Raw genomic sequence first — 27,907 nt, 5'->3', positions numbered from 1 at the left:
TGGTCTTGACTCCTTCCAGAAGGACAGATCCTATGCAGTGAACAGCCCGGCGCAATTCACCAGCTAACGCCACAAAAGCAGCAAGCATAAGGAGGAAGGGAGCAGCCTCTCTGCTGGGCAAATCGTTTTGTTTTTTTTTTTTTTTGCTTCCGAAACAATTTCTTGCTTTGCGGCTGGTGACAGCGTGCGCGTCCGGGGAAAAGGGGAGGGAGAGAGACAGAAGTGGTTCGCAAATCAAACAATGCTGCAGGCGACCAGCTACTCCTCATGTCTCCTGCGGGTCACCTGTCTGGCTTGTCCGCCCCTCGCGGTGCTGCTGCGGTGGATCACAGAGACGCTGCTGGCATGGAGAGGTTGGTGAGCCCGGGCCACTGCGGCTAGTGCTGGCTCGTCCGCTGCGCCTTGCACCACCCTCAGTCCGGAAAGCCTCGCTGCGGACCAGCCATGGAAGAGGGTCCCCTGCCAGACCTGCGAGACATCGAGCTGAAGCTGGGGCGCAAAGTGCCCGAGAGCCTGGCGCGCTCCCTGCGCGGGGAGGAGCCCGCTGCCCGGGACCGGAGCGGCGGAGGGGGCAGCGGCTTCTGCCCTGCTTCAGCCCCTGGGGCCTCCCGGCTCAGCAGCAGCGCCAGTGCCCTGGCGAGACTGGAGACCAAACTTCACCTCCTCAAGCAGGAGATGGTGAGTCTGGCACCGCGCCCGGGGGTGCGCGCCGCACACAGCGGGAGGGGGAGCGGACGGCTGGAGCCCTCTTCACCCTGCTGCTGCAGCTCAGCGCTCCGCGTCTCTCTGCCCCGTGCGAGCGGCTGGCAAACTAACCCGCGCTGCCCACCCTGGACTTTGCTCGGCCACCATTCCCTTTTCGGCAGCCCTCTGCCAGTGCCTGCGAGAGTGCGCAGTGTGCGAGGGGGCCACTCAATGTCTCCTTCCTCACCCACACACCTCTGCTGCCAAGCGGGGAGAGAGATCCGTGTGGAATCGCTGTATTGCACACGGATGGGTGGCGCTGTGAGTGGATTATGGACGGCGCTAAATAATGCGTGTTCCCTTGGTGGCCCCTGACATACTTTACAGTTAAGACTTAACTAACTGACAACTCATATCCCTGTCCTGTTGCCCCTTCAATTCTCGTAAACAAATACAATCTGGTATGATTTACTCCACATACTTTGCTGAACCTCCCCACCCCCCAACAGTATTTCCTGGTAGGGAGAAGTGCTGCTGATCTCTAGGCCCCTGTGCAATTAATTTCCATCACTGCCCACCCACACAAAACCAATTCTGGAAACAACCCTGTTCTGGCTAGGGCAAAGGAGAGCACTAAATACATTCCCCACTTCCTTTCTAGAAAGGGAGCCTCTAATATCTTTCCATTGGAATCTTTAGCAAGGTCTAGCCACTCCCTTTACACACTTCATTGCTGGTTTCCTAATTCTATGTGAATATGGCCCCTTATGGAACCATAGTGATAGACTCAAGGTGCTCAGTCTATTTAGCTTAACAAAAAAAGGTTAAGGGTTGACTTGATTACAGTCTATAAGTACCTATATGCAGAACAGATATTTAATAATGGGTTCTTCAGTCTAGCACAGACCAGTATAACCCAATCCAATGGCTGGAAGTTGAAACTAGTGGCAATAAGGCATACATTTTTAAAGGTGGGAGTTAATCATTGGAACAATGCAGCAAGTGATGTGGGTTCTCCATCACTGATGATTCTTGACTCAAGATAAGATTTTTTTCTCCTCAAAGATCTGCTCTAGGAATTATTTTGGGAAAGTTCTATGGCCTGTGCTGTACAGATCAGACTAGATGATCACAGTGGTCCCATCTGGCTTTAGAATCTAGGAAAAGATCATATATAACAAAAGTTGCTATAATCCATGCACAGTCAAAGCAACTCCTACCTCCATGCTGTGATCACAATTGCATAATGTCACCAAAGTGGCAGTGAGCAGGTTGCTCACCTGCTAAAGAGGCTTTCCAACTGCATGACTTTCAGGATATATGTACCTCATATTGTTAGCTGGCAGAATGAAGAAAACTGACAGCCAGTGGTATTTAGGTAGATTTTACTCCTCCGAGTGATAACTTCTGATGTCTAGGATATGATAGCATATTGTTAAACATTTAAGATAATGCCCTGGATTCTATGTATTGTAAATCTATACAAATACTCCATTTTAATATGACGTATACTTTTCTAAAAGGATGTGAAGTCTTTAATCCTAAAAATTGTCCTGCCATCAGTCATTCAGTTTATAAGACTAAACTTCCGAGATCTGTTTATTTCTAAATTGAGTATACTGGAATCTCTGTATGCTTCCATAAAAAACACCATTTATAATTTGGCAGAGTGGCTGTTTGTCTGTGGTCTGCCATTGGACCATGCAATATTCATATTTTAACTCAACTCTTATTCAAATGGTCCAGCTATATTATGCTAGGTGTTGTGTACTGGGTTAAGTCTGTTTTTCATTAGAAGACCAACTCTGTTAAGCGAGTGATTTTTTTTTTTTTAAGTAAAAATGCAGGTTTCACTTAAAATAGGCTGTCCCACCATGACATTCACCTAGTGAGCAGCATGCATTATCGCTAGTAGCCAGATTCTGATCTCTGTTACATCAATGTAAGTGCAGAGTAACTCAGAAGTTTGTAGACAGCCAGTATTAAGGGAACGTGGCTTTACCGGCATATGAAAATACAGGTCTGTCGCATCTTACGCGCATTTAACATGCGCGATTTCAGCTTTACGCAGTTGGCAAAAACAACTCAATGTAATTTTGACTATATGCGGTTTTCGCTTTACGTGCTAACCGCAGAACGGAACCCCCACGTAAGATGAGACTCGCCTGTAGTACCAATAAATTTTGTAGTAACTCTCTATAGCACTTCTCATAGAGTTTTTAATGTAAACTCTGTAGTAGCCGATAGTGTGGTGTGATATGAAGGCTTTGCAGGCTCTCATTTGGGATGAGCTGCATAAATAACTTGGGGCTCTGCTACTCATGAGCAAGACTACGTTTCAGTCATGCATATTTTTAGTCATGGGCAGTAAACAAAAATTCATGGTCCTGTGACCAGTCCATGACTTGTACTATACACCCCTGACTAAATCTTGGGGGGGGGGGCGTGGGTGCCGCATGTGCTCGGGGGGGGGGTGCTATGGCCGGGGGGTGCTGTGGATGAAGCAGCCCGTGACCCCTGCTGGTGCTGGGGGGACAGGGAGAGGGTCAGTGGTGAGCAGCCCAGGACCCCTCCTGGTGCTGGGGGGGCGTGGCGGGGCTGGCAGGCTCCCTACCTGGCTCCTCGCGGCTCCCCCCAGGCAGAGGCGTGGCCAGATGGCTCTGCGCGCTGTCTCCGCCCCAAATGCTAGCTCTGCAGCTTCCGTTGACCATGAACCATGGCCAATGGGAGCTGCGGGGGCAGTGCCTATGGGTGGAGGCAGTACGTGGAGCTAGGAGTTGAGGGATGTTGCTGCTTCTGGGGAACCCCCTGAGGCAAGCACCGCCCAGAGCCCTCACCCCCTACTGGACCCCAACTCCCAGCCCTGAGCATCCTCCCACACCAAAACTTCTGCTGCTGCTGAGGGAGAGGGGCATGGTGGCCCAAGACTGTCCCAGCAGTGGGCAGTGCAGCTGGCCCAAGGGATGCCCAAGATGCTCAGGCGGCCCCTGGGCCAGCCACACTGGCCACTACAGAAATCACGAAGGTGATGGAAAGTCACGGAATCCATGACTTCCGTGACCTCCATGACAAACTTGCAGCCTTACACTTACTCATGGGTAACATCACAGTCTCAAACTTACGCTGATACTACTTTTATAATACACCACATTGTATGCTTTTTGTATGTAGTACACACGGATGGGGGTGGGATGGAAGGAAGAATCTGGTTTGGGGAGGAAAAAACAAGGCTGAATTTTCAACTAAGATGTCTATTTTGTAGCCTGACAACCTACATTTTAAGAATGGCCATTTCATATCTAGAGCTATCACTCTTGTTTTCATACCGGATTGAATATAGTTTATACAAAGTATTTGCCTAAACCAGTCTTGATACTTACTGTAATGATACTCTATGAAGGTAATGGTGTCAGATTTGTTATGTGGCACTTAAAGATGCAAACCAAAGTTTCAGTCTAGCACAGCACAGTTATGGAGTGATGCATGTGCTGTGTTAGAGCAAGATAAAGTGATGAGTAGGTTACAGAGAACAGAGGAAACTAATTTGGCATTAGTGAGTGCTGGTGCATGGCTATGAAAATACTCCTGCCTAGTAGCATGAATAGGGCCAGATGGGGGGGTGAGATACAATGTGACCATCCCCTTCCCCTCCTCCCCTGTCATACAGGGATGCTGGAACAGTTTGTATAGTGGGGGTGCTGAGAGCCATTGAACCAAACTGTAAATCCTGTAAATAATGGAAACCACTTCAAACCGGGGGGTGCAGCAGGAACCCCTAGTTCCAGCACCTATTCTGTCACAAACACACACAGGGTTCTCCTTCTCTAACCCCTCTGCTTGTCCACTGACCCCCATCCAATCCCCTCCCCTGCTCTCTCTCTTGTGCCTGCTCTTATTCCCTCTAATTCTTCTGCTTCACCTCTCACTCTCCTGACTCTTTCCCCTCACAATACAAACATGCTTTAATCTCTCCCTTTAAAAAAAAAAAAAAAAAAAAGATTGACCCCTCTGGCCTCTTCTGTTACTGCCCATCACCCCTCCATCTCTACATTCATTGAATATGCTGTCTGCAATCATTGTCAGGAGTTCCTCTCCTCCAGTTCCATCCTGGACTCTCTCCAATCCAGGGCCATAGCATCCACTGAAGCCACTCTCACCAAAGTCTGTAATGACTGTTTCCTAGCCAAAGTCAGAACCATGTCAGCTGCCTTTGACACAATTGACCATGCTCCTCTTCTTGAAATTTTGGCCTCCCTTGCCTTCCATGACTGTCCTCTCTTTGTTCTTCTCCAACCTCTCTAATCATGCTTTCAGTGTTGTGGCATACTGGCATGTAATGGCCCATTTACGTCCCTGTATAATGTCTCCTTGGAGGCTCTCTGTAGTTTTGTATAAAGCATATTGAACACTAAGATTATTCTTATAAGGTAACATAAAAAGAGAACTTTCCTTGTTACGTTGCTGGTTCAAAACCATCCCAAGTCAGTACTAAACAAAGTTATTACAATCGCTGATCAGTGGCTTCTGGTGATCTCAGTCCCCTTCTTAGTGAACCAGTGTAATCTTTGCAAATTGACTATTGTTGACACTCTAGGAAAAGTGGCCAAGGATTGGTTAAGGCCATGGGCAAAGAGTTGTTTTCTCACACACTAGAGGTAGCCTGTGCTGATCAGAGTTGAGGCACATTGGTGAGAGTGTGAGGAAGCTTGCATTACTGATGTCCATGAGTCACCTGCTCTGTTAATTGGAGGGCTTTGATCTCCAGGACTGTGAAGACTTTTCCCTCTACATCATTTACTAAAAGAAAATATTGTTTAGGGAACATCCATCACCACAGTAGTAATCCATGTACTCTATACACAAATGATCTAGGGGGTAAATGAAAGGATCTGTGTTCAGGAGATCAAAATGAAGGGCAGAGCCAGGCACTAAATACTAACTTGGCACCTTTTAACTCTTGATTATTCAGCCGCCTTTCCCTTCAAATATAGCCTCAATAGCAGTATACTGCAGGAAATCATAGCCTGGATTCATTCCCAGGCCCTAACTGCTATTGTAAACAATTATAAAATATTGTTATCCTCAAAAGCCTTGTTTCTCTTCTCACAGTAATCACACCTAATTAACCAGGGAAAACATTCTCTTAAAACACGTGAGAGGAGTAAAAATAAGCAAAGAGATTCTTAGTGGAAGCAAGAATCAACTTTCTTGTATCTTAGAAGCAAAACAGAAAAAAAAAAAAATTAGGCCAGACAGGATGAGGAGTATTTTGCCTTGGCTGTGTCTGCAGCATTTATCAGTAAAAGAATGGCATCCTTTTTAATTTTTCAAGGGAACACTACAGAGGCAGTAAGCCCAGCCTTTTTTGGATAAGACAAGGCAGACTAGTAGTGTTGGGAGTGTATATTGCACTTAACAGTGGTCTCTTGTGTCTTATTTAAGGATGACATTTATAATCTTAGCCCAGCCAACCCTGGATGTCCAAGATGCAGTGCGTTTTGGAAGGAAGGGATAAAGAAGTGGAGAGAATTTTGTGGTTGCCCAGTAAACTATTTGAGTTGTAGACAGTACAGACAGGGGGAGGGGGCACATTCAGAAGTGGTGTGTAAGACCTTACAGGAGTTAGATGCATAACCTATGTACACGCGTGCCCAGCTACTTAGTGGGTTCCAGACCACTGGTAGTGTATACAGACCACAGTTTGAGATTCTCTCTTCTAGTTTATTCTTTTTTAAATTATGAGGTTAATTGCAATGGTGGAAGACCTAGATAAAGTTTCAAAGTCAAAATGAAGCAGAGCTGTTAGTCTTGCCACCTGCTGGAATTCAGTAGGCGAATATATTCATTTTCATAACCTAGCCCTTCCTGCTCCTGGAGTTCCATCTCCTTTCCTTCTCCTGTTTTCTCTCAGGTTGAGAAGCTAAGATAAGATAAAGAAGGTTGGGGGCGGGGCTGCTTTAACTTTCCTGTTACCTCTTTGTATTAGTTGCTTAACTTTTCCCATCTAGTATATTAATTACACCAACTTTAGTGTCCCTTATTGTCATACTAAGTGGGACAAAATTAGGGTCTGTCTAATGAGTAAAAAAGTGGTACTTTTTAAAATTGAGCTAACATGAGTTGAAACACCCCAATCACCTAATTATAGACACAGTCTAGCCCCTTTACAATGGTGTTTGCTAATTAGAACTTTCATTGTCTTCAGTGGAGATATGGCCCAGCATGTGTACACAGCATCACTAAGCTAAGAGCTGATTTTCTATTAAATTGGTTATTAGAATTTTTTGGTTAAAATTTGACTGTAGGTAAAATAGCCAACTGAAGCAGTCTCAGGTCTGGGTCGAGCAACCTCAATGAGTTGTTGTTAATTATTTGTATGCAGTGTTATTGTAGCCATGTTGGTCCCAGGATATTAGAGAGACAAGATGAGGTAATATGTTTTTTATTGGACCAACTTTTGTTGCTGAGAGAGAGAAGCTTTTGAGCTTACACAGAACTTTTCTTCAGGTCTACAGTGTTGTAGCTGTGCTGGTCGGAAAATATTAGTCTTGAGACAAGGGGGGGTGAGGCAGTATCTTTTATTAGACCAACTTCTGTAGGTGAGAGAGACAAGCTTCCGGTTCTGAAGAATAGCTCTATATAAGCTCAAAAGCTTGTCTGTCACCAACTGAAGTCGGTCCAATAAAAAAATACTACCTCACTCACCTTGTCTTAGTAATTATTTGTATTACAGGGAGATGGAACAGAGGTGAAGTAACTTGCCCGAGGTCACCCAGTAGGTCACTGACAGAGCCAGGAATGGAATCATAGGCCTCTTGATTCCCAGACCAGCACCTTATTGCTAGCCCATACTGTCTCCATTGTGTCTGGGTCTTCTTTGCCAGCAGGAATGTAGCTGTGATGAGGAGCTTGTAGTCTTGAGGTGGAAAGTATGTAGGTTCAGGGAACAAGTATAGAGATCCTCACATCTGACAAGGATGCACAGAACACTCCACAGGGAAAACATTATTTCATATATACCAGGGTTTCTCAAACAGGGGTCGCTGCTTGTGTAGGGAAAGTCCCTGGCAGGCCGGGCCGGTTTGTTTACCTGCCCCGTCCGCAGGTCCGGCCAATCGCGGCTCCCACTGGCCGCAGTTCGCTGCTCCGGCCAATGGGGGCTGCTGGAAGCGGTGCGGGCTGAGGGACTTACTGGCTGCCGCTTCCAGCAGCTCCCATTGGCCTGGAGCAGCGATCCGTGGCCAGTGGGAGCCGCGATCGGCCAGACCTGCGGACGGGGCAGGTAAACAAACTGGCCCGGCCTGCCAGGGGCTTTCCCTTCACAAGCGGCGACCCCTGTTTGAGAAACCCTGATATATACATACCCTATTTGTTGTACCACATAGTCAAGTTCCTCACCCCTACCCCTTATAAGACTACTGCTGCCTCCAAAACTCTGTTAAAGAACAATAAGAACAAGCATTCCTGAAATCCACTTGCATACCCAAACCTCTCTTCCTGCTTCCAGCCCTTAGACCAGCTGTTCTCAGAACCACTGCCTTAGCCAATAGCATCACTGTGAAAAATTTGAGGTAGATATGCTTCTAGATACTGATATTGAAATGAGTACATCAAGCACTTCACCATGCTTTGAATTCTGGTTGTACTCCCAAAGAAAGTAGCTTCAGAACTGGATTGGAGGTTCCCACAGCGTTTAATGTTTCAAACAATTTACATAGATCAAGACATGTGACTTTCTTCCATGATAATTATTGTCTGTTATATGTAATTATACTGTGTGGAGGAAGTATTTTGGCATCAGAGCTGTTTTAATCCCTCATTGCTATCAGTCCCATGGTCATTCAAAGGAATGTTATACTGTGCACAAAATGTATTATCCTCCGATCTCTAAAGCTTGTGCATGAATCCCAAAGGCTTTTATCAAATCCCAAATGAGGTCACAAAATAAATAGACTTTCAATTTATTGAGGAAATTTGCCTACAGCATAGATGCAGAATTTGGTCAGGATGGATATGACTGACACAGCTGGGCTAAAAATGCAACTATCCTGAAACTCAAAATATATAATAAATGTGATGGGTTAAAGGAATGAACTATGTCACTAAGTTGTTTTTAAATATAGTAACTCAGATGGATAGGAAATGAGGAAGTCTTCGTCTAACCCTCACAAAATGTGTTTTAGGTCCTAGACTCTTCAGCCTTTAGCTGGTTTCCAGGTGACAATCCTGCACACTCTTAATCATCATGGGAATGCTCATTAGTCACATAAGTAGCTCCTTACCACCTAAAGGAGAGAGAGGGGGGAATCTTCATCTGTTCTGTGGCAAGTGGGATAATAGAAGAAGGAATGTGGTCCTGCGAGAGTAAGGAAGACAGAGGGGCTGAGGCAGAGATGGTAAAATGTATTTAGGTACCTAATTTCCAGCTCCATGCCAACTCAGCTGCATATTGGTGGGTGGAGCCAAAACTCCACCTATTCTTCACCAACTCCCCACATACCTGTGGACTTAAACATGTGAATCATGCTGTGAATCATGCCTCAGTTTGGATTAATACTAGTTTTATATTTAGTTTCCCAGGCTTTTTAATTAAGACCTCCAAAGCCATTTGGTTACTACAGTGTAAGTGTACTAAAGACACCCCAGCCCAGCAGCTCTCTGTCCAGCAGAGTTTATAAGCTTTAGTTTTGTTGTTGTTTGTTTAATGTTTAAGTCTTGAATGAAATTTTAAAAACTGGCTGTATTGGAATCTTCTAGCCTGAGCTATTTTTGAGTTTTAGGAGGTATAAAATTTCTGATTGGAACATATAGGAAAATAGTTGGGGCTTTTGTTTTTTGCCTCAAGCTCAAATGATATAGAAGTGGCTTGATTAATCTCACTGTAAGGTCAGGTGAACCACTTAACAAACTTTTGTCAGCATAGCTATGTTAATCAGTTGGGTGTGAGAAAGTGTGTTTTGTGACTGACGTAGACAGCAAAAGCCTCTAGTGTAGATGCAGTTATACAAGCAAAACTGTGCTTTTCCTTGTATAGATTATTTCTCTGGGTGGGGCTTTAACAGTAAAGTACAGTTTTGCTGATAGGAGCTGTCTCTGCAGTAGGAGCACTTTGCTGGTGTACTATACCAGTATAGCTAAAGCACTCCTAGTATAGACCTGGCCTAGCAGCATTTCCATCACCATGGGTTATTAATTATTAGTTTTGGTAAAGGTGTGAGCAAATAAAAAAGGAATGCAAATGGAAGATAAAAATCGACTCTACATATAGTGGAACAATACAGGGCACCTGCCTTGTGAATGGGAAGACTGCACTAGTAACTTAAAATATAAAGATCTTGGTGGTCTTTCAACAAGCGAAAAGCAGTGGCAAACAGAGCTGGAACCATCAGAGTGTAAGAAGGAGCTAGAAGAATGTATGGAAAAAGTCAGGATCAGGTATGCAGGAGACTGGATTTCTAGGGACCAACTGGTGTGGAGCATTACTTACAGACACTAGCATGTCGGTGTGGACACTGCCTATGCCATGAGGGTATACTGTGAACACTGTATCAAATTAATTTATAGTTCCATTAACAGAGCTATTAAATACCAACTGAAAACCAATTGTCTCTCTCACTAACAGAAGTTGGTCCAATAAAAGATACACCTCTACCCCGATATAACGCGACCCGATATAACACAAATTCGGATATAACACAGTAAAGCAGCACTCCGGGGGGCGGGGCCGCGCACTCCGGCGAATCAAAGCAAGTTTGATATAACGCGGTTTCACCTATAACGCAGTAAGATTTTTTGGCTCCCGAGGACAGCGTTATATCGGGGTAGAGGTGTATTACCTCACCACCTTGTCTGACTGAATTCATGACTAAATTGAGTCCTGAGGGTTGTCATTTTTAACTTCATCCTGCATAGTTACTAGTACCAATCTACATCAGCATATATATATATATATATACTCACACAAAAATTTCAGAATACTGAATAGTTAATGAAGGTCTAGGCTCTAGAGTCTTCTTTATTATTAGAATTGGCCAGAAATTTTCAAAAAGTATTAAATTTTGACCCCAAAGACAGGGGGAGGGAATCACAAATGGAAAGAGAAATTATGAACACTTTTCAACTAAATCCAAATACCGTTATCAGTGGGCCAAATCTCAAAGTCTTTACTCAGTCCTTACTCCAGCAAAACTCCTGTTGCCATAAGGAAGTATTTTGCCTGAATAAGGGCAAAGGAATTATCTGTCATTATTGTATTACATATGCATTTTTAAGGTACACAAGCACGGAAACAATTTTTTATTAGCAATAGCTTGCTAAAAAGTTTTTGTGGGTTTTTTGTTTGCTTTTTTATTTTAAACACAGTTGTACGAAAAAAGCATTCCTGCATTTTGATTCCTGGACAGAGACTGCATCAATAGTGTCAAGTGACTAGAAAAACCAGTAATATAAGAAGGGGGGGGGGGGGCGGGGAGTCAAGCATTTTTATGTAAACAGCATTAGGATCTGCGTCAGTTTGCTAGCTACTCAGAAAACAAACAAAAAGTGGTAGTTAAAGTGCACTCTGGGAAGAGAATAGCGCAGACTAACAAATACATTTGGAAGATAGCCTGGCGGAGGCCTATTCACAACCTTCCTCTCTTCCCCCATCTGACTTTCTGTATCTAGTGTGATTATTTCTCTGTTTTAATTACTGTTCTAATGCAGTCCACCATCTCCATAAGATGAAGCCAACTGATGTGTGTGCTGAGAGCAAGGCGTGGGTGATGACAAAATGATAACGTGTGTTCTTTTATAGTTTGGGATTATGGAAGGAGCAAATCCAGCAACTCCCTCCATGGTCAGAGAGGTCTTCCTAATAACTGGATCTGTATTGTTCAGCTACACAGGAAGAGGGTGCACAGCCCAAGGGGTCTCCTTGGATAGCAGCACAAAATGGGCAGGTGGAATTGGGGCTGGAGTGAGACCAGAAGAACTGCTGCAAGAATCCTCCAGTCCTCCTAATTCATGGCAGGGGGTGCATTGCACATGCAGAGGGCTACTTCAGCCACCAGAGTGAAGCAGCCTCCCTACAGTGACTATGTAGCTTGCTCCTTGGCCTAGTGGGGAGAATCCCAGCTTCCAGTGGAAATATTTAGCACACAACAGACTATTCGGTGTGGGTCCCTGGAATTGGTACTATGTGCATAGTAAATATTTCAGGTACAAGAGAAATTGTAGGAATGCAGGAGTGAAAAAGGAAGCCTTTTTTGTGTACTGGCAAGAGAAGAGTAGAATCAGTGCATGTAAATAACGCAAAACTTCACACTCCATTTTCCATCAAATCTAGAAGGTGTTGTCCGTGCTTTCATAGGCTTTGTCTACACTACACAGCTTTTAGTGACACGGCCATGTTGACACGGCTGTGTCGCTAAAAGTCAGGCAGTATAAACACTGTTTTTCGGCACTTTTGCCGACAAAATACTTCCATCCCCTACGAGCAGGGTTCGCGATGTAGACAGGAGGGCGCTCCTGCCGACAACAAGCCGTTTACACTGCCACTTGCCACAGCAAAACTTTTGTCATCCACAGGTGTTTAAAGAACCCCTCCCCCCAAAAAAAGACAAAAGTTTTGTTGTTCAATTGGCAGTGTAGACAAAGCCTTAGTGTTTAGCTATAAAAGCAGTTCACTAGTCCCTGGAATGGAGACACGGCTGCTGCCTCAGTATCCCTCCCACTCCCTCCCTCCCCCGAGTCAACAATGGCCTTCCCTGACTGGTACAGTGTTTTGGGATTCAGCCCTACAGCTGAATGCAACAAGAGTCTTAGAGCAAAACAAAAAATCCAAACAGAAGTCAGCCCTTCCCCCTACCTTTTTTAGCCTAGCCTGTGATTTCCAAACATCCTTCACAGGATTATATCTCCAATTATGTTGCTGTTCCATGCTGAACCAGGACCAGGCCATGCTTTCCTTGTACCCTGTTTTATAAAAGGCTACTGCTTGGGGGTAAGATTGTCCAATAAAGGGACAGTACACCTTGTGACATTTGCTAAGATAGGGGCATAGTTAGGGCAAGCTGGCTGTTGCATATTCCAGGTAAGAAGGTGTCATGCTGATGGATTAGCAGAAGCAACCAGAGAATATAGAAAGGTTGATATCTATATCCTATGTGCTCATCTTGTGCCCTAAAAGTTAGCAAACTAATTACGTCAGGATCTTTGACTGATGCTAGTCTCCCAGGAGATGTCATTGGCCAGTAGTGTGTGTGTATTTGGGTTTCTTTTCTTTTTTTTTTAATCTGTGTTTGGCACAATGATTGTGACAGTGTTTCACTGATGTAGAGTTTGTCTAGAAAGTCATGCTTCTGTGTCCTCCAGAATGGATTACTTTAATGAGCTCTGGGATACCTGTGAAGAGCACTCAAAAGCTACAACTAGTGTAGAATTCAGCAGCTCTCTTGGTTCGTGGTGTTGGTCTAAGGCAGAATTTTGCATCAGCCTGTCAAAACTAAACTAGCTTCACACTTGATTTTGGGTGCAATTAAAAGTGAAGACACTGACCAAAGGACCCATATGTCCTTTGGCTGCTGGCTGTTTGAGAGTGAAAGAGGTGATCTGTGCTCAACCACATCAGCTGAGATCAACTAAGGTGCTTGAGAAATGCCTTCAGATCAGGAAATTCATTTCCCCTTTGTGTCTGGAAGAGCCAAAGTTTACTAATACTCATGGCATGGAGCAAAGCCCATGAAACACACGTGACATGGACAATAAGCTGGTAGAGTGATGAGTAGCACTGGATTGGGGAAATTTTGTCCCATGGAAAAATGTAAAGAAAAATGGGGAAAAAAAATGTTTCTCCTGAAAAAAGTAAAACTTGAAAGCCAAAAGCTTTTGGCTTTCAACTGAAAAGTTTGTGGTTACTTAAAAAAAAAAAAAAACTTTGAATTTGAAAAGTTGCCTGACTTCTCTCTCTTTATGAAACACAAATACCTTAATCAAAAACTAGCACAGTCTAATGCAATATATTAATATTTCAAATGGATGCCAAACACCCAATAGGAACTTTCTGGAACGTCAGACCCTGATTTGAATTTTGCATCTCACATGCATCTTTTTAATTAGTTTTACTGTAAAATCAAATATACCTCTATCCCGATATAATGCGACCTGATATAACACTAATTTGGATATAACGCGGTAAAGCAGTGCTCCGGGGTGGGAGAGTGGGACTGCGCACTCTGGGAGATCAAAGTCAGTTCGATATAACGCGGTTTCACCTATAACGGGTAAGATTTTTTTGGCTCCTGAGGACAGCGTTATATCGGGCTAGAGGTGTATGAACAGACTAGTACTTCAGAAAGTTGAGATTTGGATCCAATTCCAGATCCTAAATTTTGGACTCTGAAGTGGATATTATATTATACTCTTTAATATATATATTTTTTTAAAATTGCCTTAGTTTGAGTTACTTTTGACCAAATGGAACACTGCGGCGTTTCATGGTGACATTCAAGCAACAGCTTCAGATTTGTATAAAATCATACTGCATACTAAAGATGCTCTTTCAATTTTTGTTCTTTTGCACTCTTAAGTTTTTGACTGTACACAGTGTTTGGATCTAAACCCATTAGATTAAGAGGGATCAGCAGAACAGGAATCATCGCTTACTTAGCAAACTCAGAAGTGAGCAAATGTTTTCCCATTCAGGCACCCAGTACTACACTATAGTACATACTGTCTACTCAGAGTCATAATTAAACAGGGTTATGTCAAGACAGGCATGGCTAATGCAGAGACTTAACTGTGCTCTATTTGAAATTCAGTGAAGAAAACGACTTATGTTATTGAGCCAGGATGCCATCTGATGGAGAGGGAGGGGGAGAGGTGAAGCTGTGTGTTGCTGCTGAGCCAGATGTCCAGAGCATATGATAATAACTCTATCCTGTACCATCTGCTCTAACACTTGCTGACACCAGCAGCCATTTCTTGCCACTGGCTGTTGACCTAAATGTTTGCACTTGTATTATCATGTCTGCCAACATATTTGGGCTCACATCATCAACTTTCTGAACATTTTGTTTAACCTCCATGTGATGTGAGACATATTTGTAACCTCAAAAGTTGTTTTTATAAACAGCAGCATCTGCATACTTAAAGAGGTTTAGAAAAATCTGGGCTACCATAAGTCAGGACAGCTCTGAGGCTTTCCATTCCACTCACCTCCATACACTATTGTTTCCCTAGAACATAAAAAAGAAGCATTTAAGTCTCTTCTAGGTGCAGTGGTCCTTCTGGTGCCATATGCTAGACATCTGTCTTTATCAGGCTTAATTCTGGGTCTTGCAGTATTTGAAGTGATGAATTAGCCCTTAGTTTATGGTAATATCCATGTGTGTTCAACTTTTTACACAGGACTTAATTTCCACTATTGTAGAATGCATGGAAAAAATAGCCAAGATTACCTGACTCTCTCCTAGTGGTTTGCATTGCTCACTGTTAGGCTATTGAACAGAAGATGAATATACCAGTCTGATACAGTATAACTGTCATAGGCGTAGTGAGGGTTTTTTCCTGTTCTTATTTCTTCCTCTCGCACAATAGAGAATTGTCAGAATCTTTGAGTCATGTGTGTTTTAGTTGTCATATCTAACTTCAAGATAGAGAACACTGTTTGAGGAGGTATAGCACAGAATTATTTTTCTGTGGACTACAATGGTTCATTTTGTGAGTAGCACAAATATTGCTAAATAATTGGCAAAGAGAACAGCAGATTGTAGTAAAATAACCCAAATAAATAAAGTGTAAGTTAAGAGGGAGAAGAGACCTTGAGAAACTAACATGATGGCAGCACAACTTGACTGTGAGTGTTTCTTTTCTGTCGAATCGGAAGTGGGTCACTTAATGAACAAAGTTTTACATTGTTTGTGTTTCTGTAGCATATTAAGACAACTATAAATCATTAGTAGTCTCATCTACTGTACCAAAACCAGGAGTAATTATGCTAATAAAATATTCATGCTTAAAACTATTTTGCAGACACCCACAAAAATGTTTTGGGACCCGTCTGTGGGATGATTTGAGCACTTAAGAACACTTAATTGAGCAAGTTGCTTTGCCTGCTTAGTGTAAAAGTAGTCAGTCTGACCTGCCATGCACACTTCCTCATTAAAAATGACAGGTTTTGGTTCTGTGCCATTTTCAAGAGCTCTGTTTTCTTATTCTGCCTCCAAGTGGGTTTCTGCTTGCAGTTTTAAAAAGAAATCTCTCAATAAACTGAAGCCAACGCATTTGCTGTCTCTCTCTCCTGTTTAAAGGCCACTCTTAGGAAAGTTTCATTATGTTGCTACAATGTGTTACAAAAGTCCCAAAGAAACATTTGTTGTGAGCTTTGAATGCATAGTTTCTCTTGAACTGCAGCAGACTGAAAGGAGATCATCGCAAGGCTGTGGTCTCCCTCTAAACCAGCAAGGTCAAGGGCTCAGACAGCAACTGTGAAACTTTAATGACTGCTCATTTTAAAAGAGCTGTGACTTAGAACTGATTGTGATATATGCTGGGTAACAGCAACTAACATTGTTTTGGGTACTTTGGAGGCTTGAAAGAAAAGAGGTATTAAAAGGCAAGAAATGGAAGCTGCTAACTCCCTTTTTTTCTCCCAATATTTTCTTAAGTTATTTTTTCACCATAATCATTCTTGCTACTTGAAAAGAAGGTAATAAAAAATGCAAGGATTATGTGCTTCTCCGATTTGCCAAAAATTTTAAATATGAGTAATTATAAATGTTGTTTAAAAGTACAGTTGATAATGGATAATGTACAATGCCCAAGAGATTAGCAGCTCCAACTCCCACCCATCTTTCACTAAAAATGTAATTTGTATGAACTACAGCCCTCAAAAATGAGATAAGGTCCATTGTCAATCTAAAAAACTCAAGGCGATAAGGAAATAAAAAATACTGTTAGCCATGCAACATAATATAGATCAGATCAGAAGCCAAGAAGAAAGAAATGCAAAATGTATCTAAATCACCACCAATTTAAGTTTTAGTGGGGAAGGTTGGTTTTCACAGGAAGAGGAGCCAGGAAACATTCTGTTCGCACCTCTGGCAGAGAATTCTTGTGTGATCTTGGGAAGATCACAAAGGGGAGCATTTTCAAGCTTAAGGGTACGAGGTTAGGCACCTACATTTGTATATTGGCACCTAAATAATGGGCTGATATTTTTAAAAAGGAACTGTGCTCCTGAAAATCTAGATCTCTGATTTTGGTGCATCAGTATGAATTTAGACACCTAAATAAACACTAAGACCTCGATTCAGCAAGGTCCCATTAAAGTCAATGAGACTACTGATGTGCTCAAGTGGCCTGGAGTTCCAGGAGCTCCTCTGAAAATCGGGTTGCTCATGTACCTGGTACCCTAACTTAAGGGACTAACTTTCATGCTTAAACATCTCCATGCCTCCTTTTTCATAAGTAATAAAAGTAATAATATTTCTCTACCTCACATGAGCATTATGAGGCTAAATTAATTAAAGATAGTTTCAGATCCTCAGATGTAATGGACTATACAAATGCAAGATAATATTAATAGCAGCACTCAGCATTCTGTGGGGGAAGGGGAGAGACTCAGCTGACTATATTACGAAGTGAGATATTAGTAATAGAATCACAGTTGGATCATAATAGTGAAAGGTATGTAAGACCTCCTACACTATAAGCTGTACAGGATGTGGTGGTTGTGTTTGTACAGCACCTAGCACAATGGGGAACCTCTCCTGACAGGCACCTCTGGACACTATTGTAGTATAAATATTAAACAATTGCTCACAGAGTCCATTCACCTACAAGTACAGGATTTAGTGCCATGCTTGTGGTTGTCACTTTGTAAATGAAGAATGCTGGTTTCATGATTTATTGGCCAAATTCATCCTTGTTCTAAACAAATGTAACTCCAGTGACTTCAACAGAATTGTACTCACATACACTGGGTCTGAATTTGAGTCTATTAATTTCTGTAGATTTCAATTTGTGATATACATAGTCTGCCAAGGACTGGCTTATGTGTTGCTGTTGGTGGGTTCGATATGCTGTCTGTGGTTGGTCTTTTAGCTGGTCAGATCACATACTTTCAAACAGCGTATATTGCTTAGGTGTAGATGATTTCTTCCATTACCCAGAAGAGAGGACAAATTAATGAACTAAACTACACTAAATTGCTACCACGTGAGAATTTTTATAGTGGGAAAATTAATATCAGGAAAAACAGAGTATGCTTAATTGTTTTTGCTAGGAAATGGAGAGGACTCATAAAGCTCAGAGTAAGGTAACTTTTTCAATGTTGATTTATTGTTAAAATATTTTTTTAAAAGGCTTGGCAAACTTGAAATATATTGAGATTCAATTCCAAGGAAAGCAGGGCTAACCCAGTAGAAAAAATAAAGAGGGAGATATCCATAGATGGTGCCAGCAAATTGTTCAATATGGATAACAAAGGAACTAGAACAATTAGGGTAAGAAAGTTGAGACTCACATATTTTACACCCACCACGAAAGAAAAAATATGAAAGGAAAACTACCATAACTAATTCTAATACTTTAGCTGAGAGGGGGAGGGATAGCTCAGTGCTAAACCCAGGGGTGTGAGTTCAATCCTTGAAGGGGCCACTTAGGGATCTGGGGCAAAATCAGTACTTGGTCCTGCTAGTGAAGGCAGGGGGCTAGACTCAATGACCTTTCAAGGTCCCTTCCAGTTCTAGGAGATAAGATATCTCCATTAATTTACATTTTTAACTACAGTGGTTGCATTTAAAATGTTGCTTCTATTTTGAAAGATTCTGCTGGTTTGAGATTCTCTGTACATAAAATGGGAAATGTAATTGGAACTGGGACTATTTCTCAAAATGGAAGAAAATTGCATCTTTGTCCAGTTTACCTACCCTCTGCCCACTAATCCTTCTCCCCAGAACTACTTCTCACACTCCAACCCTTTGAACTGCTTTTAACCAGCCACCATGTTTTGCTAATCTTTCCCTTCCCCCTCCACAAAATGTGGGACGTCTCTCCAAAATTATAAGGGACAGGACTGGTACTGTTCAGCTCTAGGCCAGCGATGGGTTTCCTCCCCCTATATCCCCACAAAGTTTCCAACACTCACCTGATTTACTTGGGATGCACTCCGGGCAGAGGATTTGGCTTTAGGGCAACATGGTGTCACACTTCCTTGCCCATCTCCTGTTTTATATACTTGCCATCCACACTATAGGGCACACACAATAAAGCCAAGTGTTGTGAAATTTAAAGTTAAACACATTATTTGTAATTAAAGTACACTTATAGCTACCATTAATACTGCTGTAACTCTGCTCTTGGCAAAGATGGTCACATCGCTTCATCAACTAAAACAAAGGAGTGGTAGAATATTGAAAAAGGTCAAAAATATTTCTAAGGATTTAGTAATACCATGTATAGAAGGGAATTTGTAGTGTGCCGTATTCAGAAAACCATAGGCTAAGCATTGATTGCCAATGGCCTTTTCTAGCAGCTGTAGACATTATGAGCTTGATTTTAAAACTGATATAAATCAGAATCAATCCCTAACTCACTGTAGCTCACTTTCCAGCAGAAATAGTTTTCTTCTATAAACCCTTTAAAAATATATATTCTCATTGTTCTGCAAAGAAAGGTTTTCTTCAATCTTATATGTGAGTGGCTTAAACTGAAAATGGAAGGGAGTCACCAGATTGTTTGTTTGTTTCATAATTTTGTTTCACTCCCTCCAACTCATGTATCTGTTTTGATGTTGGCTGATTGTTTACAGTTAGCTAGGAGAGCATTTGAAGAGCCTTCCTTGGGGATGACGTCAAATTAAGTGACAGGTCATAAGGGCCAGCCTATAGCCCTTGTTGCACGCTATAGAGGAGGACAAGACAACAACTATTTGCCAGAAAACTGGTACCCACTCATCTGAATTTTTCCCAGCCCGTGCTATGCACTGCTGTTAACTCATCAGAGCAGCTGTAGAAGCTTTTCTAAAGTAGTTTTAGATATGAATCCAATCTGTTCAGTTTGTCTCTGTGAAATGCATCTGTTACAGCGTTGTAATAAATGGAGCTGTCAAACATGATGGGATTATATTTCCTTTAGTCGCATTAATTGAATCTTCTTTCATTTTATTTGTTTACCACTATAGTTACATTGGCTAAAACCACATGACTGCATACAAACTAATGTGATTGTCTGGACTAAAGTAGATATAAGTGGCAAGAATGCCACAGGTAGCACTTTGTTATCTGATGAAATAAACCCCATTGAGGAAAGAAAGTATTGTGTGGGCCACCTTTTGTGTTTGCTTTGGGAAAAGTACAACCTTGGTATGAGCCACTTGGGAGTAAGTGATGGTTTGTAGGGAGAGTGTGCAAGTCAGCAAGAATGCAAAGAATTGCTACTAAGTAGGCTGTTCTGCACAAATGCTGAAGCTATGGATGTAATTATGGCAACAACGGGCTTCCTGTTAACTAGTTTTGAAATACATAAATCTTCTAATTTATCAAGAAGAAACCATTACATCAGTAACTTTATTGATGTTCATGGTGTTTGGCACTGTATTTAACTAGCCTTCAGGGAAATTCCTGTTTCCTAAATTTGCTCAGTTTCAACAAGCTTGCATTACATATGGGGGGGTGATTTGCTATTGTCACAATAGCAGCCCAGTAGTCCAGGCAGATGTCTTGCAGTGATTTATTGGTGGGAGCGGAGGAGACTGCTTAGGCAGGAGGGCTGGGAAATCATGCATCTCTGATTTCAAAACATCACATAAAAATAATGATGGGTGGAAAATATGATTAAAGTTGTGATTGGCAATATTGCCTTGCAGAGTCCCAGATCCATTAACTTAATAATGCTTGTGATACTGCCATGAGGATAATTCTAAAGTCATTCTAAGATGGGAGAGGGCGGGGAGGAGTGCATAAGAGTTAAACAGGCTCTGAAATTCAGGGATATAAGATCTAGAGAAGCTTTTGAAATGTCTGTTGTACTAACAGAACAAGGATTTATTGAAAGAGGGGGGTTTTGAGGTAATATAACTTAGTATATTTTGAAGGATTTGCAATTAAAAATATGTACGGAAAAATCAAGTCCAGAAAGTAGCCTTGCAAAAATAAGATAAAGCATTCAGTTCCTCAGAGTATGGATTCCTTTCCAGGCCGTTGTAGATTAACAATGGTGATGCGATATTCCTGTACTGAAATTATGAATTTGGAGAACAAGGTAAAATGCCTGTTGCCTGGCATGACAGATTTTATTCATTTTCTTTTTTATTTCTTAGTTGAATGAAACTCTATTTTAAATATGGACATTTACAGACAGTAGTGTATATATCATTTCAGAATTAACCTTCACAAAAATTGACATGTTAACTCATATGGAGGAAACACATTTACAGTTATAAAAAATGTACATTTTCACTAAATTTCTTAATATTTTAAATATATACATTTATAGACCTATTTGGTAAACTATACTAAACTCAATGGGACAAACATAATTTATATAGAGAGACAATATTATCAATGTACTAATATTTTATACATTTTCCTTTATTTGATTTTAGTAGATTTTATCAGTTGCATGGGATTCTTATGCCTATTATATTTTATGAACTATGGCCCTGGTGCCCACATGAATAGTTCACTTGAAATCAGTGGGACTACTCACATGTGAGTGTAATATTAAACACATGCATATGTTTCCAGAATCAAGGACCTATATGACTGTAAATATACAAATCTTCTATCTGCAGTATGCAATGGTTGGGATTCTCAGAAGCATTCACCTCAGCTTAACTCTGTTCCCACTGAAGCTGATGGGAATGATCAGCTTCAATGGTCCCAGAGTAAGGCCAATGCTGAGTGCTTCTGAAAACCCCACTTTACATTTATGTACCAAACAATATATATTTTAGTATGGCAAAATGTAATATGGCATCTAGGAACAAAGAATGTAGGCCTCGCTTACACAATGTGGGGGACTATTCTGGGAAACAGTGACTCTGAAATAGATTTGGGGAATCCTGGTGGATAATCAGCTGAACATGAGTTCCTAGTGCAATGCTGTGGCCAAAAGGGCTAATGCAATCCTTGGATGCATAAGAAACAGGGGAGTCTCATGTAGGAGTAGACAGGTTATTTTACCTGTGTTCTTGGCACTAGTATAACTGCTGCTGGAATACTATCTCCAGTTCTGGTGCCCACAGTTTAAGAAGGATGTTGATAAACTGGAGAGGGTTCAGAGAAGAGCTATGAGAAAAGTTTAGAAAACCAGGAGTCATAGACTCAAGGAGCTCAGTCTATTTAGCTTAACAAAGAGAAAATGAAGGGGTAACTTGATTATAGTCTGCAAGTACTTCCCTGGAGAACAAATATTTAATAATGGCTTCTTCAGTCTAACACTGAAAGTTATAACATGATCCAATGGCAGGAGTGAAGCTAGACAAATTCAGAGTGGAAACAAGATGTAAAATTTTAACAGTAAGAGTAACTAACTATTTGAACAATTTACCAAGAGTTGTGGTGAATTCTCCATGGGCAATTTTTAAATCAAGATTGGATGTTTTTCTAAAAGTTATGCTCTGGGAATTATTTTGGCGAAGTTCTATGGCCTGTAGGACTTATACAAGAGGTTGGACTAGATGATCACAATGGTTCCTTCTGGCCTTGGAATCTAGGAATAAATTTTAATTTATCTATTTACTTATATGGCCCTATTCACTGTAGAATCTGAGCACTGCCCAGGTATTAAGGAATATATCTTCCCAGCATGTAAGGAAATTCTCTATTTTCTGCATTTTACAGAAAGCCAAGTTACCTAAATTCTAAGGTCACAAGGAAGTTTGTGGCACAATCAAGGACTGAAACCAGATCCTCAGAGTCTATCTGTGCTTTAACCGCAAGAGTCCTCTGACAAAGGCCCATGGGTTCCAGCTAGAAAAGGGTTCACTGTTCTGTAACAGCAAAGCCTTACCAGCCTGGCAAATTCATTACACCTATGACACCATGCCCATGGTATTTATCCATAAATGATGACATGTGAGGTCTCTAAATAAAAACTTAGGTCATATTGATCCCCATAACTGTTGTGAGGTGTATGTACAGAAGATATTTAAGGAGTTGCATAAATAAATCTGTGTCCAAGGCAGAGCTGACAAACAGATTTCAGGTCAAAGGATGTTCATTCACCTGTCTCTATGTCAGCCATACAGATAAGCATTGTAAGCAACACAATGGAAGCTCCATTTACGTATAGAGTCAACAGGAAAGGAGTGCGGGGGAGGGGTGGAGTGCTGGAAACAAGCCATAGGGGTTAGTCTGGCTATGTGCAAAGATAATGAACTTTGGGGATGTAAGTAGAAGGCAAGAAGACACCCCTTTATCCTGCACCAAAGAAGTAAACAGATGGTGAGTTTACATTCATGAAAACAGGATCCCAATCAGCCTTGGTTGGAAACTCTGCAAAAGACATTTGGGGTCAGATAAAACTTCCCTAGACAGAAGGTTAGCTTGTTAACTTAACACACTTTCTCGAGATTAAATTTGATTTTGGTTTATATGTAACCCTTCTGCTTCCATTATCCCTACTCACTTGAATCTTTGACTCTCTGTTCTTTGTTAATAAACTTACTGTTTTAACTTTAAACATATGTAAATGCTGTAATATTGAACAAGAAGCTGATCCTAAATTAAAGCATCCATGCTGTTGTGTACACTGTTCCTTTTGGGGACAGCTGACCTGGTAATTCTGTGAGTGTTCATGGATAAAGGGCTGAATACTACAGGGGCTTGAATACAAAGAGGCTTGGGCACTGAGGTACACCTGTTAACCTGCAAGGCAAAGAAAGAGATGGCATAGCCGAGAGAAGAGAGTTTGTGTGGCTGGGAAGGGATGGCAGTGTCAGGGGAATGCTCCCTCTTGCTGGAGGCAGGGTGGTAACAAGGTGACTCTCAGTCCTAGGCATCCTGAGAACCATCAAAGCCTCACAAAACTTTCACAGATTACATGAAATGAGGTGATTTTATATGTAGAATATTTTTACATTATATGAAGAGTATTTTAAAATATAGCTTAAGAATGTATGTTTCTTTACAAGGGAAAAACTGACTTTTTGCAAGGGAAGTACTATTCATTACATCGGAGTGGGCAAACTTTTTGCCCCAAGGGCCACATCTGGGTATGGAAATTATATGGCAGGCCATGAATGCTCACGAAATTGGGCAGTGGGGTGTGGGAGGGGGTGAGGGCTCCAGCTGGGGATGTGGGCTCTGTGGTGGGGCCAGAAATGAGGAGTTGAAGGTGCGGGAGGGGGCTGGGGCAGGGGGTTGAGGTGCGGGGTGAGGCTGGGGATGAGGGGCTTGGGGTGCAGGAGGGGGCTCAGGGCTGGGGTAGGGGGTTGGGGCACAGAAGGAGGTCAAGGAGCTCCTGGAAGCAACGGCATGTCTCTTCTCCGGCTCCTATACGGCGGCGCGGCCAGGCGGCTCTGTGCACTGCCCTGTCCACAGGCGCTGCCCCCGCACCTCCTGCAAGCAGCAGCATGTCCCCCCTTCAGCTCCTACGTGGAGGTGTGGCACTGGCCAGGCAGCTGTGTGCCAGGTGCTGCCCCTGCAGCTCCCATTGGCCGCAGTTCCTAGCCAATAGGAGCTGTGGGAGTGGCACTTGGGGCGGGGGCAGCTTGTACAGAACCCCCTGGCTGCCCCTACGCGTAGGAGCTGGAGGGGGGACATGTCACTGCTTCTAGGAGCCGCGCGGAGCTACAGCATATGCGGAGCAAGCTCCCGACCCCGCTCTCCGGCTGGAGCACCGGAACAGGGCAAGCCCTAGACCCTGCTCTCCAGCGGGAGCTTGAGGGCCAGATTAAAATGTCTGACAGACCAGATGCAGCCCATGGGCTGTAGTTTGCCCACCCTTGCATTACATTAATACAGGAATTGGGAGAAACTGAGGACTTCTGTACTTTGCACAAACCAATTATTTCAATCTTACCCAGACACTGAGGCCAAAAATCAGGATACAGATATTTTTACTTAACTCTACCTCCAGACATCTTTCTTATACTGGGCTGGAGACAGGGTCTCTATGATAGCTCTAACTCCAAGTACATACATTTTAGGGAAGCAGAGAATCACCTCACTGGTATATATAGATTGTGATTAGTAGCATTTTAAAACCACCGTCCTCTCATTTTGTACAGATGTAAATAACTACAAAGGGTGTAAGGCAATGGAAAATTTGGCCCACCCAAGGATTGCTTTGCACATAGGCATCCCTGAAATTGCCAGCCTACCCTCGTGGTGCAACCTGAACCCTTGCTGTCATATTTGATATTTCCAGGAACTGTTACTATCAGATACTGTTGCCCCTCCACCTGACCTGCCACGAATATCATTACTTATCAGTATAGGCCAACTTCATGGTATCATCTCGGAAATACCAGTTAGAGGAAGTTAGGAAAGACAGTTCTGATAATGTCAGGTGCCCATGAATTTAGACTTTAGAATTTAGACAAAAGTCTTGTTGGCCTCTCTGACCTTCATATTCAATGTATCTGTTTCATGTGACAACTGTGGTTTTATTATTTCCAAGTGAAGAAAAATCTTGCAGTTCTTGGCAACCCTGATTCTGGTTCTGATCAATCCTGGCAAAGAATATATTTTTGTTTTTAACAACCCCTTCCATGGTAAGGCAACAAACACCTGTGCTACATCATAATTCCCTGGATTGCTCAAATTCCCACATTCAAACAATAATTGTAACTTTTAATTGGGTTTTAAGGAAACAGAAACTAAATGTTGATATTCCCACTGAAATGTACCACTACAGCAGTCCATTGTGCTTGAGCCACGGACATTTCAATAGTTTGTGCCAACCAATACAGTTAAATTGTTGTCAGAGCATAGATAAGATGCCATGCAGGCTTTTTATTTACTTTGTTTAAATCCATCACTAGTGAGCTGCTGGATAAATAAGCTTCACCTGACTTGATTTTAAAAATAATCTGCAATGCCAGCAATTTAATTATTTTACTTTCAGTTAATTATTAGGCATTGTGTGTGTGTGTGTGTGTATGTGTTATAGTAGTGCCTAGAGGCCCCAACCATGGTTGGGGCACCATTGTGCTAGGCACTGTACATACATGTAGTAAGAGCCAAAAGGTGGGAGGGGAAACTGAAGGACAAAGAGGAAAAATGACTTCAAGCTCCAAAGTCACGAAGCAGTTCAGTGGCGGAGCCAGGAATTAGAACCTGAACTCCTGACCCACCGGCAGTGCCCTATCCAATGAGTGATACTGCCTCTTTTTCGGTGATAAGTTTCATAGACAGAGGAAACTTTGCTCAATTTTTGTTCCCCCTCCTGCTTTACTCGGCAAAGCTGTTTAGTTCCATTCTCTTGCAGCCACCAGAACTTACAACTCTATTTAAAACTTGTTTGGCTGCTTGTAAGTCACAGAACAGTACTGTCTTTGGCGTATATATGTGTTTCTGTGCATGTCTAGTGGCAGTAACTGAGATTACATAATTAATTTAGGATTCGCATCCCAGCTAAGCCAGCTTTTTAACTGAAATATTGATACTGAAACTTGCAACCTGAACTCAGATATGCTTTGAGTGTCAATGTACTGCAAGCCTTCCTCACAACTTATGCACAGTTGAGGACTTAGGGCTAGTCTACACTTACCGGGTAGTTCGACGGCTGCGGATCAAAGTTCCGAGTTCGATTTATCGCGTCTGGTGTGGACGCGATAAATCGAACCAGGAAGTGATCCCCGTCGACTGCGGTACTCCAGCTAGACGAGAGGAGTACCGCGAAGTCGACGGGGGAGCCTGCCTGCCGCGTGTGGACCGCGTCTGAACCGCAGTAAGTTCGAAGTAAGGTATGTCGAATTCAGCTACGTTATTCACGTAGCTGAATTTGCGTACCTTACTTCGACTTGGGGGGTAAGTGTAGACCAAGCCTTAGTCAACTCTCAGTTACAGTACAAATAAGAAAGGCTCTGGATAAACAGAGTGCAGGAGAATGCAAGTTTTGTACATATAATAAGTGGCCTACATTTAGTGTGTTTATAGGTAAAAGGTTGAATTTATGTCCTGTTTCTTTGAAACCCGAAGGAAATGAAGACACACTCAAAAATACCATTCCTTTAAATGTTAGCGACGCTTCCAATAACATTTCACCAGTATTCCGATGAGTCCTGTGGTGGACTAATTTAAAAATGAAGTAAGATTAGTTTCTATTAAATGTCTATAAGGGCTTAACTCCCCCTGAAGTAAATGGAAAGGATCTCATCGACTTCAGCTGGAGTTGGATTGGGCCCTATATTATTGTATAGCCCAGGACAATTAGAAAGTGCAAAGGTACTGATTGTAAGTATGTTATAGTGGAATATTGACATGGAATAATATCTCTCAAAAGTTAGTATTCACTACTGCTTTATTAAAAATATCAAATCCAGATTTCAAGCATGAAATCTGCTATCATTTACTTTTTAGCTCTCCTTTTGGTCACAGCCTGCTATTGTTTAAATTGATTTCACACCCATTTGTTTAAAAAATACAATAACATTGATTTTTGTTGTTGTTTTACCATGTAGGTTAATCTCCGAGCCACTGACGTCAGGCTCATGCGCCAGCTGCTCATCATCAACGAAAGCATTGAATCAATAAAGTGGGTGATTGAAGAGAAGGGAGCCATCATCAGCAGAGGTAGTAGTTTGAGTGGCAGCCTTTGCAGCTTGCTGGAAAGTCAGGAGACCTCCCTGCAAGGCAGCTATAACAGTTTACAAGACTGTAGTGATGGACTGGATGGAATATCAGTGGGGAGTTATCTGGACACTTTGGTGGATGATGTCCCAGGTCACCACACACCTTCAGATATGGAACAGTTCACTGATACTTCTATTCTAGAGGACTCACAGACCTTGCACAAGCATCCCAAAATTGAGTCTGATGAATACTACTGTTTTGGTTAATAAAAAGAAGTTCCAGAGGGACATGAGTGCACTTGTATTTATCTTCTTTCTTTGCTGCTGTTTTATTTTGTGTGCAAAAGAAAAACTCCCTTTTTAAAAGGAAAATTTACTTTGAATCCACTTTAGAATTTTGCTGTTGCTTCTAACTTTTCTCATTCTGGGTGGTTTGTTTGCTTTTTTTCCCTTTTCTTTATCTTAATTTATTGCTGTGGTTTTGGGTTGTTTTATAAT

The 27,907-nt window shown here is 42.2% G+C and overlaps 1 protein-coding gene across 1 annotated transcript; it reads left to right on the top strand.

Annotated features, from left to right (window-relative positions):
* Positions 1 to 444: 444 nt before the first annotated feature.
* Positions 445 to 27,676, top strand: LURAP1L (leucine rich adaptor protein 1 like). The gene is made up of 2 exons (XM_065405956.1): positions 445 to 678; positions 27,299 to 27,676. Exons 1-2 carry the CDS (start codon positions 445 to 447, stop codon positions 27,674 to 27,676), a joined length of 612 nt encoding a protein of 203 aa, XP_065262028.1.
* The last annotated feature ends 231 nt before the right edge of the window (positions 27,677 to 27,907 follow it).

This window comes from Emys orbicularis, chromosome 6 (genome assembly GCF_028017835.1).
Source record: "Emys orbicularis isolate rEmyOrb1 chromosome 6, rEmyOrb1.hap1, whole genome shotgun sequence".
Classification (NCBI taxonomy): Eukaryota; Metazoa; Chordata; order Testudines; family Emydidae; genus Emys; species Emys orbicularis.
This window is presented reverse-complemented; position numbering and strand designations above follow the sequence as displayed.